This window comes from Zonotrichia albicollis, chromosome 6, assembly GCF_047830755.1.
Source record: "Zonotrichia albicollis isolate bZonAlb1 chromosome 6, bZonAlb1.hap1, whole genome shotgun sequence".
Taxonomy (NCBI): Eukaryota; Metazoa; Chordata; class Aves; order Passeriformes; family Passerellidae; genus Zonotrichia; species Zonotrichia albicollis.
In genome coordinates this window covers 25,050,770-25,070,578 of record NC_133824.1, presented here as the reverse complement: position 1 = coordinate 25,070,578, position 19,809 = coordinate 25,050,770, and the positions used below count along the sequence as shown (strand labels likewise).

The window sequence follows — 19,809 nt, the reverse complement described above, 5'->3', positions numbered from 1 at the left end:
GGTTCCCTCCCTGCTGCTCCATCACTGGGATCCCTCAGCATTCCCGGTTCCCTCCCGGCTGCTCCATCACTGGGATCCCTCGGCATTCCCGGCTCCCTCCCTGCTGTTCCATCACTGGGATCCCTCAGCATTCCCGGCTCCCTCCCGGCTGCTCCATCACTGGGATCACCCGGCATTCCCGGTTCGCTCCCGCTGCGCAGCCCCACCCCCGAGGCCGCGCGGGCGCGCAGTGACGCAGGCAGCGCGCGGCGCGGCGAGGCGGGGCGGGGCGTGGCGCGAGGCCGCGGCCGGCAGAGGGCGCTGCGGTGCCGCGCGGCGCGCGCGGCGGGGCGTGGCGCGGCGCGCGCGGCCCGGCGTGCACCGCGGCGGCGTTTGAATGGCGCAGGCTCCGGGCGCCGGGCCCCGGCAGTAGCGCTCCCGCCGCTCCTCCCGCCCGGCCCGGCCCCGAACATGAGCAGCGGGTGAGTGGCGCGGGGCCGGCCGCGGCCGCGGGGAGCGCAGCGGGGTCGCGCTGTGCCCCGCCGGGACTGGGCGCGGCTCCGCGGCGTCGCGCCGGGCGGGCGGCGGGGGCCGCGGGCGGTGCGCGGGCGCGGATCGCTCCGTGCCGCTGGCCGGCGGCCTCGCCCGGCGCCCCGGCCCTGCCGTGTGCGGTGCCCGCCGCCCCCGGAGAGCGGGCTGTGGCACTTGGGTTCCTCTCTGAAATGGTGCCAGCAGGCTCGGCTCGAAGCAGGGGCGTGTGGTGGCGGATACGTGCCAGGAGAACGGGGCAGGCTCTGGTGCTGCCGAAAGGGAGGAGGACAGCAAGCTGGGTGTGAGGCCTGCTGACGGATTTAATTTCTTGGGTGTGACAGATTCCAGGGGCAAGGAGGAGGGTGAGGGGGGGCCTTAAGTGCTTGAAGATCAGATCCTGCATTAATGACTTCGTTCAAAAGGCTTCAAATTATTTTTTTCAGTGTTGGGCTGGATAATTTGACATGCAGATTTAAAGTAAAGACATTTTGAATAGAGAGCTCTTTTAAGACTAGAGAGATTAGGTGGTGATCTTGGAAATCTTTTGTTTCTGTTTTTGTAACATGCTTTGCTTTGGAGCAAGGTTAAGTCCGTTGGCTTAGAAGCAGCTTTCGTCCATCTTTTCCTGGAACATCATTTTTGCTTTTCCTGTTCTGTTTTTTTCTTCCTCTTATTCCCTGACTGTAATCAGGGAACTAATTAAAAATATGTAGCTATCCACGTTTAGTAGAATTAAAACATAACAGAAGGCAGATTTGTGCCTCTTTTGCCTTGCTGATTGGAAAGAATATGTTCTGGAACTAAAATTAGAATTGATATGAACTTCTAAACTTTGAAACTCAGAATATCATTATATTAAAAATGTTATAATTGAGGTAGTTCATATATATGTATTGGAAAGTAAATGGCATTATGCTGATATGCATGTATTCTTACGGCCATGTGTATATATGCCTACTTTTACTGTATGTTGTTCCTAGGGTAAGAAGCTTGACTAAGAATGAAGAAGGTTTTTTGAATGCTGTAAATAGACTACCGTCAATAATAGAAGTGTATTTGAGGGTAGCATAAAAAGCCATGTGAAAGTTGTGTAATCGCAGACTGTCCTGCCAGGTGGGCGTGTAGTGAGTACTTCCTTAGCCTCCACCAAGTTTGCAGCTTGAGGGGTTTGCCAGTATGTCTGTCTCTGGGTTTGATTTCAAAATTCTTGTTCCAGTTTTTTTAAAATTCTTTGGGTTGAGCAGCAAATGGTAAAAGAAATTGCTGTATTTGATATCATGGGTAGTTTCTTAAAGAGCCATGTAAAACGTTAATGTGGAAGCTTCAATATTGTGGAAATCTATTTATTTTATAACACCTCTTAGTTATAAAACCTTTTCAAATTTATTGTCCCCAGAGTGTTCATAAGTGAAAATCAACAGGTAGAAGTATCTTTTCATTAGTGAAAGATGACTTCAGAAAGGACTTCACCACTGACAACTGCTGTTACTTTATGGCAGCTTAACAAACCTGTCAGTTGGTGCCTCCAGAAGCAGAAAACTGAGTTCTTGTTTGACTTTTTTTTTTGTAGAAAATGTAAATAAGGTTCAGTTATTAGACTCCCAGGCTGTCTCCACAAGAGGAGCTAATGCACACCAGGGTTCCTCCTCACTAAACTTGGAGGAGCTGTCACATGTTGTTGTTTTTGGAGGTTCATTATGACAGTGGGCCACATACGAATTTCAAATGTAAGAGGAAAATGAGCTTAAATCTTAGGTATAAGCTAATTTACCATAACTAGTTGTTCAAATAGTATTTTCATTTCTTGCAAATTTAGAGAAATTTCTGTAGTTTTTATCAGCATAGGAAACTTTAAACTGGAACAAATGCCCTGACAAGTGTAGTACATTAAAAAGCTGTTCTGCTGGCATATAACACTCTTTATAATGTTGCAGAAAAATTTTGCATTAACATACTCCTTAAAATCTTGAACTCCACTTCCTCTTTTTAAGAAAACTCAATTTTCAATTACTAAAAAAGAAATTTGAAAAAACCAAACTGTTTCATATGCAAAAGATGTGGAAGCCTTCTAGAAGAAAGACAAATGGATTTTGTAACATTTATTGGAGCTAAAATGAAGTTATGCCAAGCTTACAGAATCACTTCTACATCACAAGATAGTGCTAATTTATTTTTGGAAGTAAATTTGAAATAACCATCCTTGGAAGTTACTTGTGACCATTGTAGCTCTGATAATTGCCAGTGAAATGAGTTGACCATTACTGCTTCCCTGATGCGTACCTGTTTGGAATGCTTTCAAAGCATGTGCTCTCCTCCTTGGGATAATGATTAATTAGGTTTTTCATCTGAGATTAATATTGTCATCCTTGAACTTGCAGTTGGGTTGCTGTGAGGTGGAGTAGAGTCACAGGAATATTTACCATGGCTGGTGCACATGGAATGCTGCAGGAAGAATTGGCTGTTAAGAATTTGGACAAGGAATAGGATGGAAGAGTGTGTGTTTTAAAAGGTATTGCTGATGGCTTAAGAGATCTAACTATTTTACATTTTCCTTGCTGCCATGCAAAGTATGCCAGCCTGTATTCTGTAAGAAAATAATTTTATGTTAATATGCACATAGATTATGTAATGTGCCCAGAAGAGTTTGTCCTTCTCAGGGGACTGTGCTCAGAACTTGGGACATGGGAGGGAGTGGCAGAGTTGTTAATACTTGCCTTCAACAGATGTGCACTTGAAAGCCTGTTAGTGCTGGCTGTCTTTGCCTAATTCTGGTATGACCTGAAGAGTTTTGTTGCATCTGGGAGAGATCAGAGATAGAAAATACCTGTAGAACCATCAGGAAAACTTTGCACAGGTAGTGTCTGTTGGCTGTGGGGACAAACCAGCTTCTTCTCAGGAGACATGGCTGCTATTACTCTAGTCCTTCTGCTTACTGAAGATTGACGAGAGTAAAAGGGGCAGAAGGGAAGATTGTTGTCTGTTGTGAGAAATCACCCACTGTATAGGGGAAATGGATGGAATTGGATTCTGTCATCCTAATGACATCATACATCTCTCTACAGATCTGCAGTCTGCCTTGTTAGCTTGTAAAGCAGTTTAGGATTGTACAGTGGACCAAGTCAGATCTGAAGGGGCATGCATTCTCTCCTTAGTTTAATTTAAAAAACTTTGTAAAGTGAGGGAAATGCATTGGCCTCAATGAGATTGTGTAGCAGATTGTCTGATCAAATAAAACTAGCTGTGCTCATCACAAGGGAAAAGTCAGAAATTAAAGACATTAAGGTATAGATTGTTTGTAGTATCTAATGCCAGTTTAAGAACCCTCTGGATATATCCCAAAATTACAGGGGACTGTAGTGTCTAACTAGCTATCCCTAGATGATATCTGTCTGCAAATAGGAAATCAAAGTTGTGAAGAGCCATGTAAAGTGCCTTTCATCCTGTAGCATTCATCTTTTTAATTGCTGGCCAGCCAGCATTTTCCTAGGTGTTACTAAGCCTTTCAAAGCTGGTTTCCTAGGATGGTGACTAAGTTTATTATAGCACTGTTAGGTTTGTGTATACCAGATTCTTCTGCTTGTGTTCTGCACTGTTTGGACTATGTGGGTTGTGTATCTGAATTTAATCATTTTCAGTATATTTTTTTTTTAATGTATTTGCGCATTCTGTCCTAGAACCCATATAAAGCATCTGGATCCACAACATCCTGTGGCAAGCTCAGGTTGATTATAATTTGCACACAGCTTAACCTTGTTTGTTTTGATCAGATCTTCACCTATTGTCTTTTGACCCTTTTTTTTACATTGGGCAAGAGAGGGCACAATCTCTATGCAACTTCTCCAAGCCATTCATTTTGTAGGCCTTTGTCTTATTTCCCCGATGGCTATAAGTAGCCTCTTCCCCAGGCTGAAGAGACTGATCTAATCAGTTGTTGATTATATGAAAGATGTATTTTTAACTTCTTTTGTCTGAGCTGTTTTCTACTTTACTCAGAAGTTTTTTTGACTTTTTAGGGTTGATTAGCTTTTTTTAAAGAAAGGTAACTAACCCTTCTCTCAGTATTTGAAATACAGGCACAAATTCGTTCTGTACACTGCCACAATAGTGTTCTGTTAATTTTTCTATTTATTGATCCACATGGAGTGCTGAGCCATCCAATTGATTGAAGGTAAGCTGTCCTACATCCAGACATTGTTGTGGGTGGCAGTTACTAGCTCAGAGACTGTGATTCCAAAAGGAACCCAGAATTTTCTCCTGCCTGCAGATACATAGGCTTTGCTTTATATTGATCTATAAGTATTGCTTTTGCTTCTTGTACATCACAGTCCTTCTCCAGTTCTTCAGTTAGCCCTTATCTTCACAGCTATGATTTAGTATTGTCAACATTCTTCATCCCCTTTTGTGACATAACTTATTAATATATTGAACAGCATAAACCAATGCAGGTTTCCCCCAGGGATCTGGAGGTGATTTTCTGCACTGTGGGAACTGCTTAGGCAATTTATGGCTGTTCCTGAGATACTTGTGCATGCAAAAGCTTTCCCTTTTTTTCACTTGGTTGCTTAGTTTCCTCAAGATTTAAGTGAGGGACTTGGAAATTCAAATAGACTCTATAATTTAGTTGCCCTTTATCCATGTTGTACTACCCCATATTCTTAATAAATTCCATTAATTTTGCAGAGCAGGACTTCACAGAATCATAATATAATTTGAGTTAGAACAGACCTTAAAGGTTTTCTAGTTACAGTTTCCCTGCTGTGGGAAGGAAGGGACACCTTCCACTAGGCCAGACTGCTCATAGCCCCATCTGACTTGGCCTTGAACACTTTCAGGGATAAGGCATCAACAGCTTCTCTAGGAAACGTGTTCCAGTGCCTCAGTGCCCTCTCAGTAAAGAATTTTGTCCCAATATCCAATCTAAACCTGCCCTGTTTCAGTCTGAACCTATTATCCCCTTTGGGCTATCACAAATGCCCTGGTAAAAAGTCCCTCCCTAGCTCTCTGTAGCCCCTTCAGGTACTGGAAGGCCTCAGTGAGGTCACCCTGGAGCCTTCTCTTCCCCCGGCTGTGTTGCCTTAGTGACAGCCAGGCTGAATCTTTCCCATTATGTTACTTGTTTGTGTCCACTAAGTCTGTTCTTGATTACATTGTTTACTAATTAGTGCAACAGGGATGTCAGTCTGGGTCTTCCTTGAGGCTCTTTAAGTATTGACTCTGTTTTCCACGTGTTTTCTTTAGGTACTTTGTCAGCTCCAAGGGAGCTAAAAACACAGCTGTTTCATTACTGCTTAAATGTTCACTGCTACTTCTGCATAATCGGAGACCCTCAACAGGTTAAACTATTGAAATCCCTTTAAACTGTTGGACAGTGAAGTCATACACGAGGATTTTACTTTGCTTCATTGAATGTTCCTTTATATCTGATAATCTCTTGACCTTTTGCATTTATTTTACCAGTCTTTAAGGAAAGAATTCATAGTTCTGTTGTTTCAATTGGGAGGCTGGGGAACAATATATTCTTATGTCAGATTTGTTAGTGTGTAAAATTCTCTTAATTTTTCTCCTGGACACATGCAACCTTTTGTAAGGAGCTTCCTTCCATCCAGAGTCCTTTCTCTGCAGTTCAGATAGCTCCAGTTCAGGTATTTTGAGATGTTAGATGCTCTTTAGAGTCCAGTATTAAAAACAGATGTTGAATTTCTTTGGTAAGACATTTCTTTCTAGCCTTCTAATATTTTGCACTTCTTTTAAGCAAAAAGTATTCTAGTTATATAGTGCTGTCATTTATTTTGGTGAGCAGATTCTTGTGTACTGCTTAGTGTGAAAGATGGGGGTAGATTGAGATCATTTGTTAAATAAGGAAAAATAAGGAGCAGTCACTGTTAGTCCTGAGGAATTGTAAGCTGATAGTGTGTTATGGGAGTAATCACAAAAATTTTCCTTCAGCAACAGAGATCAGGGGGTTTTTAGCATCTGATGAGGTGGCTGTAGGTTTTAGCTCTGGTGGTTGGAGATTGCCCCCCCCTAATATTTCAGTTTATTGCTTTCCCTTCAGTGTTATTCTCAGTGGATAGAAGAAAAAAAAAGTCAAGACTTTTTCCAAGTCCTCTTTGTCACTGACTGGAATAAAAGGATGGATTTGTTTGGATTTTAGGATTGTTCAGTTTTTCTTCAAAAGTCCAGTTGTTCAGCATATGCCTTTGTGTTGTGATCCAAGTACAAAATTTTAATATACAGCCCATTTTGAGTCCACGTAATGGTTTTAACCAGTCTGATAGGCAGAGGAAAAAGTGTTTATGTGAGTTTTTTTCTAAACTTCAGGGAAAAGTTTATTTACAGACCTGTGTGGAAGAGGTCTGTGGAGAGCGAACAAAGTGATCACTCTTCATCACTGTCTCATAGTGTGAAAAAATCAAGTTAATGAACCAGTCTTAAGCCAGACTTGCATCTGGAAAAATATTGGCCACCAGCTGTTAAAGATATTGCCCTAAATAATTCTGCCATTTGAACTTCTTGCTGTAGTCTGAGGGCTCTGTGTTCCCATCTTCCAGAGTAAGGAATTCTGTCAGTAAATATTCCATTTTTGAGAGACATCTTAAGTGAAATTCTTTAGTACTGATCCAATTCCAAAGAATTCCAGAATATTTGAAGAATTTTTTTTTCTTCCACTGTACCCTAAGAGAGGGATTTTAATGTGCCTGAATATCGCATCTGTCTTGTTTTGGCCTGCCACCTGCTTGTTTCATTTGATGGCCTTTAGCTACTGCATGGATCTCCATGGCTAATAAGCTGTTTCCCATCTGGCTTATTCAGTGCTCAGTGTCTTAGTCTTTCAAATGCCAGAGTTCTTAATGTGAGGTAAATCTGCTACATAGAGTAAAGAGAATGGGGCTGCTGCTAAAGATTGAGGGGAGAGATGGGAGCACTCATGTTGAGACCACAGTTGTACCTTTTAGGGGGAAAAAGCAGTAATATTGGAGCAAATGGTTGTCTTTTAAAAGTAGCATAGGATGTCTTGCTAAAACACTTCAAGAATAGTGCCTCTGATGATGGAGTAGTTGAAGCTAGTCTCAAGCAATGGATCTTCTGATCACTTACAAAACATGAAACATGCAAAATCACCTGTATATACAGCTGTCTCAGACTTGGTGTTGATTCTTATAAAAATACTTGCGTACTTCAAGACAAAGGACTTTAGCCATAGAATAAACTTGTGGGGTTTAGTATGAAAAATGGCCAAAGCACTGCATTGACAGAAATGGGTGGGGAGGGGGGATGTACATTTGCCAATAAACTAAGGGGAAGATCTTTCACTGTTTTTTTGAACCTTCATTATTTTGATAAAGCTTGCTTTCTTCCTAAAAAAACAAGAATCAGTTTTTTAGCTGCCTTTTGTTCTTGGAAACAAATGTGAAACCAATTTTTTTGCTCTAGGTGGCAGATGAAATTCATAGTGTGAGGAAAGAATTTCATAAATTTCCCTATTCTTTACTTGAGTTCTTGTTTGTATGGCACCCCTCAGTGCAGGTGTAGAAACTGGTGTGAAAACAGAATCTCTGCTTGGTTTCTTAGGGTGATTTTTGTTTTGTTTCCTCTTTCTTGAAAGCTAAATAGGGATTTTGAAATTCCATAGTGTTAATAATAAGGCCTCCATCCTTTAATATGCACTAAAGGATGATGTCTTGGGTTATATCTAGGATGGAAGGTCTTGGAAATAGTTGAATTCTAGTGTTGCTAGCTGTGTTTGAAGAAATCTGACAGAATGTTTTAGAAAATACAACTAAATCTTTCCCTTGAGAACAGGGATTTGAGAGATTATGGCATCTGAAGCTCACAATGTTAAAAACCAGAAAGTTTTGCTTATTGAAGGTCATCCCATTGATCTCCCCAGAAAAAGAATCTCTTCTTCCACTAAAAAGATCATGAAGGAGGTAAGCTGTTTTGTGTTGTTTCTTGGGTTGTTTTATGTCCTCTGAGAAAATTGATGATTTAAACAAGTTTATAGTTCTGAGTAGTCTAAATCTAGAAGCACAACACTACTAAACATTTGATATTTTGATGTGCAGTAGAACTTTGAGTTGTTTCTATAGCAGTTTTATTATGAAAACTGTGTAATAGATCCAGGCAGCAGCTGCGTAGATCAGTGCATTGTATCATCCATATGAGCAGTAGGTATTATTGATACAGTCTTACTCATGTGTGCTTTTCTGCAATCTTGCCAAAAAAATGTTTCAATACAGGAATTCTGTCATGAAAATTCTTTCTTGCCAAGAGAGCTGCATGGCACAAGTGAGAGGTGGAGTAGGTGAAACCCATTCATTGAAATAGATCGTTGTATAATTATACAGCTTCACCTAGCACGTTGGTAGCACGTAGATTTTCACTGGATTCTTGCTACTCAAAAGTAATTCTTGAAAATTCTTACCTGTGTTACTGACTGAAGAGTAAGACAGTGAGGTACAGAGGAAGCACTGGAGAGGCAAACTTACTGTAAGACCTCTTCAAACAGTGGTGAAGATATCAATATCTGCTGTTTATTAAAATTTTCTATTAAAACTAATATTTTATGACCAGTGTTACCAAAGAAAGATAACATTCTGCTGATGGCACAATCTAAATGTTACCATTAATGCTAAGTAGTATAGATGGGAGTGTTTGACCCTTTATAGTAATACAGCTTTTTTTCTCTTATTTCCTTTCTCCCAGGGTAAGAAATCTCCAAAACAGCTGGCTTCATACACAAACAGGTAGGAGGGCTGTGCTGTGTGATATCTGAGTTTAAAGTGTGACAGAGGTAGGGAGAAAATCACAGTTGAAATTGATTACAACACTAAAGCCAACACAAAGGGATGATAGGTCTTGATTTTAAAGACCATTCTTTGTTCTTGTGTTTTCTTCCATAACAGCGAGTCTCTGCAGTACTAAAAACAGAATAATATTGGTGGCATGATTTCTAATAACCCTAGTGTCATTAGGATATGTACTGGGGGAAAAATGTTTTCAACAACCTGAAATCTGACTGCTGAATTCATAATTATATATATAAACATAATAATGCAATTGATTTGGTTTGGATCAACCTTCACTAAAGTAGTGCTTTATTATTGCAGAGTAACGGTTGGAAAAACGGTGGCCAGTCCCCTCTCTCTTTTCAAAGTGGTATATTGTAAAAGGAAAGTTCATTGTTATACTCCAAAGCCTTGTTACAGAAAGAAACTGTGCCCTAAATCTAGGGGCCGTGACATGGCAAATAAAGAAAATGAACTGGCTTGTGCAGGGAATCTGCCAGCAAAACTTCACAACAGTCGGACACACTTGCTGAATTCTAGCGACTCTGGCTCGTCTCAAACAGAAGGCCCCTCATCCAAATACAGTGCATTTTTTTCCGAGGTAGGTAGAGTTTGAAGAAGCTCCAGTTGAAAAAAGTGTTTGTTGTAATTAGCTGTGAAAGTGTCTTTCTTTAGATTAATTTCCTTCAGTTCCACAGATAGCAGGTCTTGTGATTTACAGTCTGTCCATTTATGGTGATGCAGTTGTCAATAGTAATAGTCCTGCCACTTTTCTTATATTTGTATCAGGTCAGAAGTTCAGATCTGCCGGACTTGACTGGGTTAAAATTGTGCCAGCATCAAAGGAGAATGTTGTTTTGACCTGCATAGGTTTTATGAACTGGCAGGACAGGTGTCCACATGTGTGTTTATAGAAGTGTAAAGATGTTAGTATATCAATGAGAATAATCATTGGTGAGGTAGATTACGACAATTTTCAATAGCAGTATCAACTTTGTGCAAAACTAACTAAAGTGTTTGTGTGAGCTTTATTTCTTGTTGGGGTTGGTTGAGGAAACTTAGACGATGCTTGTAGGGCTTCTGAAACTGTCTAAAAGGTCAGATATTTAAATTAAATGGATTTTATGACAGTGAAGGCCATTTAAGGCCCTTAATGTTGAAGTTTGCATTTCTGTCACAATAGATTTTTGTTACTCCTTGGGGCTTGCAGGGGTTTAAGGTGAGGCATGGCAGGGAAGGTAAGATCAGAAACTGTCACCCGCCATGCTGCTGTCTTGTCACAGTGCTGTAAATGTGTGCTCCTGTGAGGGAGAGCCCTGAGAAGCTGCTGGGCTGAAGGTGCAAATCTGCAGCACTTCTGCACTGTTAAATTTGGTGGTTTCAAGAAAAGAGCAGAATAGCTACAATAAAGAGGCTGCAGAAAGATGGGTAAAGAAATGAAGATGGGAAGATTCATTTTCTGAGAAGCTAAGGAGCAGATCACTGGCCTCTGGTCACAAATGACTGTTTACCTGGTTTGAGAGATGTGTGTGGCTCTGCAGTGTTCATCCCAATCCAAGGTCTAATTAATTAAAATGCCTGAACTTCATTCAGAGAACAGGCTTTTTCAGAAATGAACCTTTTCTGTTGGAGTTTAGAATAATACATGCAATTACTTGTGTCTAAATTGTGTCAAAATTAATAATCATCTAAGTAAAAAGTTCTCAGAGTTGGTGAGAATTATAGGTTGATGCACATGAATGCTCATTTTAATTATTAGATACCTGTCTTAGGTGATAAAGAGGTACAAACCTTATTCTTGCAGCTTTCATGTAAAGTAGGTGATATTCTTGTGACCCCTAAGGGAAATTTATGGGTTTAGGTCTATTCTTAGATAAATTTCTAAAACAGACTTATCAACATATAGGTAGAATATACCAGATTATATTTGAGTAGTTTATTGTTTTATCACTGGCTGCTTAACTTGTGGCAACTTTTTATATTTTTAAAAATGCAGGTTTCTCAGGACCATGAAACTATGGCTCAAGTTCTTTTCAGCAGGAATCTGAGACTGAATGTAGCTTTAACCTTTTGGAGAAGGAGAAGTATAAGTGAACTGGTAGCCTACTTAGTGAGGTAAAATAAATCTCTTCTTTTATATCCTTAAAATGACAGCAATCTCAAATATACTGCAGTATTTGTAGCAGTTCTGTAAATGTTGTGACTTAGTTACACTGTTTAAATCATAGTGGAAGCATATGCTTCTACTACTAGTAGTAGGATCTACAGGTAACACTTCTGATTTTATTCTTACTGTTTCTAGGATACAGGATCTTGGAGTAGTAGTAGACTGCCTTCCTGTGCTTACAAACAGGTACAAACAGAAAAAAAGTGGGGAATTAGAACATGCTTATGACTACATAGAAGTTCATACACTTCTGAAACATCTTGTTTTTAAGTTTACAGGAAGAAAAACCATATGTTTCAGTTGGCTGCTGTGTAGATCTTTTGCCCTTAGTGAAATCTCTGCTTAAAAGCAAATACGAAGAGTAAGTATCATCAGCTTGGGATGTTTTTGAAACATTATTACTTCCTGGCTTTGCAGAGCCCTGGAAATCAATGGTTTTTAATCCTCTGACTCTTGTTCCCTCTGCCCCTTCTCCAGCTCTGCCTTTCTCAGGAAATGAGAGAGGTTCGGAGGAAATCTTCCATTCCAGAGCTTTCTCCTCTAACAAAACAGCAGTGCAGAAATTTTTTTCTGCAATGTTAGGCACTTGAGGGAGAGGACTGGCTTTGCCCTTATGCAGATATATTTATCCTAAATATTAAAAAAGATTAGCACTGAGGTTTTAGTATGCTTTATAACATATAATCAAGGCAGAGTTTTCTTGTACTTTTTCAACAAGAGCTTCAGACTACCACTTAGAAATTGCAAGTGTAAACAAGAATTTAAATTTACCAATTTGTCTAGATTCTTTCCTTCTAGAATAGAAAATGTTGGTTTCTCAATTGCTTACAAAGTTATCTTAATGCTTTATTTATCTGGCTTGTAGCTAATTTTCAGGGAGAGGGAAATACATAATGTGTAAAATGTGTTGTTACAGATACGTGATAGTGGGTTTAAACTGGCTTCAGGCTGTCATTAAAAGATGGTGGTCAGAACTATCTGCACATACAGAAAAGGCAGAAGATGGGTGAGTATAGTGTTGGGAAATACTTAAATGTGTTTCTGATTTCATCTCAATCTGTTCTAATTTTGATCATTAGGAGCACATCTTGCCTACAAAAGGCACACTTGCAATTTTAAAGTTAAAGCTTAGAAGTATTTTAAGGATAGTTAAGTCACTGGTTTTGTTTTTCTTTTTTTTGCTACTGTTTTAATACCTGTAGGATGTAGTCATATCAGGGATTATACAAATGCTGTAGAAGTTGAATCAAAATTTTTCGGCTCTTGTGGCAATACCTATTGTATAGGCTAAGTCTATATGCAGTATTAATAATTCATTTTAATAAAAGAGACTACTGAAATATACTACCTGGGTTATAAAGTGATGTTCATTCTCTTTCAGAAACATTCATATTTTAAAACAACAGTTAAGTATTTTGTGGGAACAGGAGAATCACCTTACTCTGGTTCCAGGATATACTGGTAATATAGCTAAGGTAAGTTCTGGTTCCAGTTCTGGTTGTGTTCAGTAATAAACATGATTGTATCACTTCTGGTATTCCTCCTGTTTTATTTATGCTAAACTGTGGTTGGACAGAAACATGTTTACTTTAGTTACTGCTAATGCTCAAGTGTATTGCATGGTTTTTACAGAAATCTGGAGTTATTTCTCTATGATAGTTCTGTGAATTAAAATGATAATTATGCTTAAGCATCTCCTTAATAACAAAGTATCCAATAGTAATGAGCCTTAAAATGATATGAAAAAGGGCTCAGTTGAGTGGGTAGACTGTGGAAGGGACAGATGTTTTCTCTTAGATCTGTTGTAGCCATTGTAGTAAGTGTAATTGAGAATCTTAGCCTGGGAACAACATTGGCATTTGCACATCAGGTGCAGGAGCAAGTGACAACATACTAAATTCTAAAGCTTATTGCTGACCTAATGCTTAGAAAATTGTGAGTTTCTGGTGGGCAGAAGAGCCTGTCTGAGACACATCCCTGCTTGCATTTTTCATTAGGTTGTGGTATCAGTTACATAATGAGGGTGTCTGGTAGATCCATACTTTTCTGTTTGTGCTCATCTCTATATACATGGTTTTTTGAGACTGGGCACCAAAAGTTAGACTAGATAGAAACATCTCCAGGTGGAGGGACCTGGTGAAGGTGGACTGTGAGAAAGGAGTTACAGCAAACAGTTGATTGTGTGCAAGATTTGAGTGAACTTGAAAAGAACTTAAAAATTGCATCTTTTACTTATATCTGAAGGAGTTTTGGTGAATCTATATTTCTGTGCTACAGAATTGATCACTTTGATATGTCAAACAAGTAAACTCTTTTTTTCTGGGACTGCTGTGAACCTGCGACTTCAGTTTTGATGTCCCTACAAGGATAGTTATAAAATCCTTGCAGCATTTCAGTCAACAGGGATGCAGAAGAGCTGAGTTCTATCTGCCAACGTGGTTGAGCTATGAGAGCATGTTATGTGGACTGCCTAGTTCTTTTGCTGGATCAGAATAGCAGCTATAGGTAGTGTCAGTTTGTTTCTCTAGAGTTCAGGTTCCCTTTATGTTCATTTGCTGTCTTAATGTATCAGGATAGATTGTGACCAAAGTCACCTGAGCAAGTCAGAGCAAAAGTAGTCCAAGAATGTTGGAGGGGTTGGGTGAAGGAATGTCATACATAACATGTTTTAACTATGTGATCATATGATGAGGATGATCTTTCCTGCTCATGCAGGGAGCAGAGGAATAACAGATGAAACTGATAGCTTTGAAAACTAATCCTACTCTTCTGGCAGGCTTTTTAGTACCTGAAGAAGTGTCATTGTAAACATTAATTGAAAGTAATCATGATGATAACTGGTTCTGAAATTTGGGCAAATATAATTATTTGTGTGTTATGGTCCTGAGGTTGCCCTGCTTCAGACAAAGAGTTGATGTTGGAGCTATAAGTAAAGTGACAAACACTTTCTCCTTTTTTTCCTTCTAGGATGTAAATGCTTATTTATTGCAGCTACACTGACATGATGGGGAAACAGTGTGCTTATGTGGTGAAACAGTCCCTAAAGTATCCCTGAAATATGTGCTGAAAGCCTTTTGAGAAATACTGGCAGAAGAGAACTGAACTGTCAAGCTGTTTAATGAAACCACTAACAAAACTCTAACAATCTACTTCACATTGAAGTGGAAAAATGTCTAGTAGGAGCAACTTTTACTTCAATGAGGTGAAAGTGCACTATGAAAACTGTATGCCTTTGCTGCATTTGGGATTTGCTCAGTTCCTAGGTATTCCTTTAAATGCTACTGTACCTTACAACATCATCCATAAAAGAAGATGAACTATACTGTCATGAAGACAAGACAGCAAAACCAGTTATAAGGAACCAACAAAAACAATCAGCATTAAGAGCTTTTAAATGTCTCTTTCACGAGAGAACTCCAAAATGCACAACTATCTTCCAATTACATAAAATACTAAAAACTTTGGGCTATTCAGTTACTTGTATGTTTTAATCAAATTATTAAAGACAGTTTTTGTTTGCACTATTGAGAAACTATACAGCAAAGATGCCTTAATTACTAGTGTTTCAAGAAGCCAATGTATTAAGATGCAAATAGCTATTATGTTCAGATTGTGATGAAAAACTACAAAAATCAGGGTTTCACATTGTGTAGTTAATGAAACATTGCACATATACCAAGATTCATGTATGAAAAATATTATAAATACCTGAAGTTAAGCTTGGGTAAACAGTTATTGCAAATGTCAGCAGAATGGTGAATTTATGTCTAACAAATGTTTTTATATTGTATGTGGATTTCTAACACAGTAATCTTGTTCTGTATCATTCAAACTACATGCAAATAAGTAAATATATTAAATATATCTATTGTTTTTTCTTTTCAAGTTAAAAAAAATCAATTTCTAGAATAATCTCTTCCACAGTACTTTTTATCATAGATATTTATGTCTGTTGTTTGAAATGTTTACAGCCAGGTGAGGCCATGTTATTCAAATCATACCCTTTTTATACTACCTCCTTTAAGAAACTGACAAAGAACTTTTGCAAAATTGATCAAGTTCTAACCTGATCAATGATGGCAAAGTCATACCAACAACAGCATTGAGGATACAGCTATAAACTTTTACTGTCATATTGATATGCTGTTCTATTTTAATTTAAAAGCTATATCTTAATAGCTCTGAGGGAGTCTTAATCTTAGGCTTGCTGTTGCCTTTTTTAATTTTGTGATTAGAAAGTATGCTTTTTCAATTAAAACTTACAAAGTGCCAGCTCTTCACTTAAAAGTATACATGCACAGCATGTATGACCAAATAGACTACTTCCTTAAAAATAAGTACTTGCAAGGGTTATTTTCATACCTAGCATTAAGCATGTGCACTTTTATTGACATGCAGGAGAAAAGTCTTTTGATAGCCACAAGTGGTTTTTGCTTTACGGATTTATTAAACTCCTGTAGTGGTCAATAAGTTCAGGCCTCCTGTTGCTTAGCATTGTATTAGTTTATGTATCATTGTTGCTGACTTCTGAAGGCCAGCTAGAAATCTGAGAACTTGGTGCTTTTAGTTGTTTGACTGTTCTGTAAACCACCAAAGGTTTTGCATTTCCTAGGGCAGTCAGTTACAAAGAGTTTCTGGGGCATCCCAAAACTGCAGACTTTGTGGGACAATTTGGAGACATACACATAGCCAGTCTTTTTGCTTGAATTGTTTTGCATCATATTTCATGCTAAAAGAGTTTTGAGATAGGACTTTTCAAATGTTCTTACTATCAATTAAATATCTAAAGGAACTATAGTATGACAACATTCTTGAATTACTTTACTGTACCATTGAACACTTAAGTATAAAAGTAACCAAGTCTGGTTTCATCATTTGGGTGGCAATTGCTGAAACTCTTAGATTAGTCCTCAAGGAGATTACTGTTTATGGAAACTCAGATTTTTATTTTTTTTTTTTTTTAATAGACAAAGTAACTCATGGCCATTTATTTCTGATAATATAGGAAAGGATAGTTGTAATTGATTAAAGGGATACTCTAGTGTTTAAAAATCTAGCTTGAATGTAGATTTAGGTACGTAGGCTCATAATGAATTCTGTGTGTGGCCATAGAGTTAACAAATCCTAGCTGTGGATAGTGCTTTTGTTTTAGAGGCAAGGTAAGATTGATTTGAGGATCATTTCTGAGGAATACCTAATAAAATAATGCATTCTTTTTAACTGCCAAAAGTTGTATTTTGACAGCATCAATAATACAGTATTAAACATTGTCATTAGTATCTGTGCCTTATTTTAAATGAATTTTTTACTGTTTTCAGGCAGCTACTAGACTGTAAGAACAGGGTTCAGGTGTCTGTATTATGAAATTATTTTTTCCATTGTGTTCTTTATTCATTGAAACTATTCACACTAATATTCAGGCTCAGCTTCTTGCATTCTCTTTAGCTCTCAAATGGCTAGGAATCAGTTTTACTGTTACAGAATGTGCATGTATAATATCTGGTCAAAGTTGGAATGACAGCTGTGTAACACCACTAAATTCATATAGTTGTCTCAGTGAATCTAAGAAGTAAATTTATAAGCTATCCCATGCATAAATTACAATCTTTGTGATACTTTCTAAAAATGCTATTTCTAGGATGTGTCAGAAGATCCAGACAGAATTAATCCTTTTCCTGTGTGTCCTTGTGATGCAGAAGCACGTATGTACTGAGGATGAAGGATGCCTCCACAAAGCTATTCTTCATATTATACCCCTTGATGTGAAACCGATGTCTTTGAAAAACAGTTGTCTTTTGCCTCAGTGTTCCCTGAGAGTACTTGAGGCTGTTTTGCTGAAGGAGTACTTTTAAGTGTGACCCAGGATTTGCCCATCCTCTAAACTGAAATTGAAGAATCCTTCTGGCAAACTGTCTCTTTCTGCAGGGCTGAAAAAAGTCTAATATTTTGTAAATGGAAGAGGCCAAGTTGAGGTATTGCTGATAGCTTGCTGAAGAGTGGAAAAAGCTATGCCATTAATTAGCTGGGTATGAAGAAGTTAGCATGTCTTAATGATCATGTATGTCTTTGTTTTGAAGGAACTATACCTATTTCTCAGGAAAGAGTCCTCTACTCTTGTATCACACAGGTACTGCAGTTCTACACTCCTTAATAATGCTTACAGATTGTTGCTGGTATTAAAAAAAAAAAATAGCAGCAGCCTTCCAAGAGCTTACCCTCCACAGTCAGACATAAATAATTTTTTTCCTCTCCTGTAGGTTGCTTTATCAGAGGCTGCAATTTTAACACTTGAGGTGCAGGAGGGATGGGAGAGAAGGAAAGGACAAGGTACACATGCCCTGTGCTGAGTGACATCAGCCCCACTGTATATAACAGGCTGTATTTTCATTTTCTGGCATCTGAAGTAGGCAAGTTTGGCATTAAACATCTTTATGCATTTAGCATTGAAGAGATAAAGGTTTTGAAGATGGATGCTACAGTGCTAATTTGTGATTTTTGAGGTTTTTTTTCTTAAAGGAGTGGACATTGTTAGTGTGGAAACTTGAAAGTATCTTATATGAAGCTTACATTTTAGACTAGCAAGTGGTTGCTTTTGCCAGTTCATCTTGCCAGATCTTCCAGTTCTACAGAAGACTAAATGTCTGTCTTCATGTGGAGATTTGCAGCTATTTTTGTGCCTAGTTTTCTGGTGCAAAGTGAAACTGGTGGTTCATAGTCAACTATTTCAGAATACAAAACCATGCAAATTATGGTATTGGTGTGAAGTTATTCCAGCTTTGCGCAATGCAAATGCTAAAGTTCATGAAAGCAGTCGATTCTCTTGAGAGGAGATTTCTATTGAGCTGATGTTGCATTAGTGAAGGAAAAAAAATGAAGCCGTTTTTAATAGCCTTGGTAAAAGCCAGACAGTGTAGTCTAATTTTTGCCTTCAGTCTGCCATCCTACACACAGTAATCATTGTAGGCTACAGATAAAGATTCACAGAGAAAATAGATTGAGCATGCTTGTGTTGTTAGTGCTTGTGTTATCCTTCCTTAAACAATTAATGTTTATTCTATGAGTTAAATAACTTGGTTTATGTCTCAGAATGAAACTAAATGCAACTATTTTTCTCCCTCTTTCCACATACATTCTTTAGGACTTAATGATGTTATTTATTGCTCATCTACTTTAAACATACTAAGAGTGTGTCTTGTTAGAAGTGAGGAGAGATGAAGATGAGAATTCTAGACAAAACACAGGGCTAGCTATTTAACATGATTCGGTTTGAAGCAACTGTGAAGAATTTCCATCTTGAAAACTTTTCACACAAATTTTGTTAATACCTATGAATTGAAGTGTGCATTCACAGCTCTACGTTTGACTTTTAACTTGGTTGGAAAAAATAAAGTGCTTTCATTCTAAATAACTGTAGCTGCAGTATTGTTTCTGTTCTTGTTTTTTTGCATTGAGTACTAAGCTGGACTCAGATACTAACCTGCCATAAGGGAGGCAGGAGGTGTAGGTAGCACTGTCCCTTAAAGGGATAAAATGGAAATATCCACCTAGTCTTCAACTATTGCAGACCTAGAATATTTTTGTTTCTGTACTGACAGGAGTTTTGTAGTATATCTGTATAGATTGTGGCTTCTGATCATTGCTGTAAAATGAGATCTGTTTTCAGCTTGAATGTGTTCCATAGTGGTTGTGATTCATAGGGATCACTGCTTCAAATCAGGCAGTCATTACTTTGAGTGCTGTAGTGTAGATGAGCAACTGAATGTTGGGGTATCAAACGTGTTCTTTGCTGTAACAAACACACATTAACCTTTCCCACCTTTTTATTCCCCCCTTATTCTTTCAAGTGATTAGAACCATTTGAATCCCTTTTGGAAAGTGATAGATGCCAAAATGTGATCAAATGCTTTACAAACATGCTTCTGACTTCTTTTAATACCATTCTGTGACTAACAGTTTCCTGTGGATTTGGGAAGGAGGCTGTTTTCTGTATGTATAGGCTTGAAATAAACAGAACTAGTGGACTTTACTGTAATTGTATTCTTGATACTTTCTTTTTTACATAAGGACTATGTATATTGTGAAACAACCCAAATTTAAATATCAAGATAAATTTACATTCCAAAACTGCCTGCTCTTACAGGTGTAGGTGTTGAAGTACATATGCACCCTAGTATCATACTTCAAAGTGACCTGTAGACAGTATAAAATAGTTCTTGTAATTTATTATGTCTCTTTGTCAAATTGAATCTTGAACTTTCAAAAAGCCCAAATTATGTTTGGATCTCGCAGTTGCCCTTCTACTCATTTCAGATATTCTATGGATTTAAAGACTTAGTGCAGTAA

The 19,809-nt window shown here is 38.4% G+C and overlaps 1 protein-coding gene across 2 annotated transcripts; it reads left to right on the top strand.

The window, feature by feature from the left end:
* Window positions 1-306: 306 nt before the first annotated feature.
* Window positions 307-18,879, top strand: KATNBL1 (katanin regulatory subunit B1 like 1). 2 transcript variants are annotated; one of them, XM_005479900.4, is made up of 10 exons: window positions 307-461; window positions 8,314-8,441; window positions 9,217-9,257; window positions 9,621-9,900; window positions 11,296-11,414; window positions 11,602-11,652; window positions 11,738-11,827; window positions 12,383-12,472; window positions 12,848-12,941; window positions 14,434-18,879. In XM_005479900.4, the coding sequence occupies exons 2-10, from the start codon at window positions 8,328-8,330 to the stop codon at window positions 14,464-14,466; spliced, it is 912 nt and encodes a 303-aa protein (XP_005479957.1). In that variant the 5' UTR covers window positions 307-461; window positions 8,314-8,327; the 3' UTR covers window positions 14,467-18,879. The 2 variants fall into 2 exon arrangements, with proteins under 2 accessions (XP_005479957.1, XP_014123720.1); XM_014268245.3 differs by lacking the exon at window positions 307-461 and adding an exon at window positions 566-809.
* The last annotated feature ends 930 nt before the right edge of the window (window positions 18,880-19,809 follow it).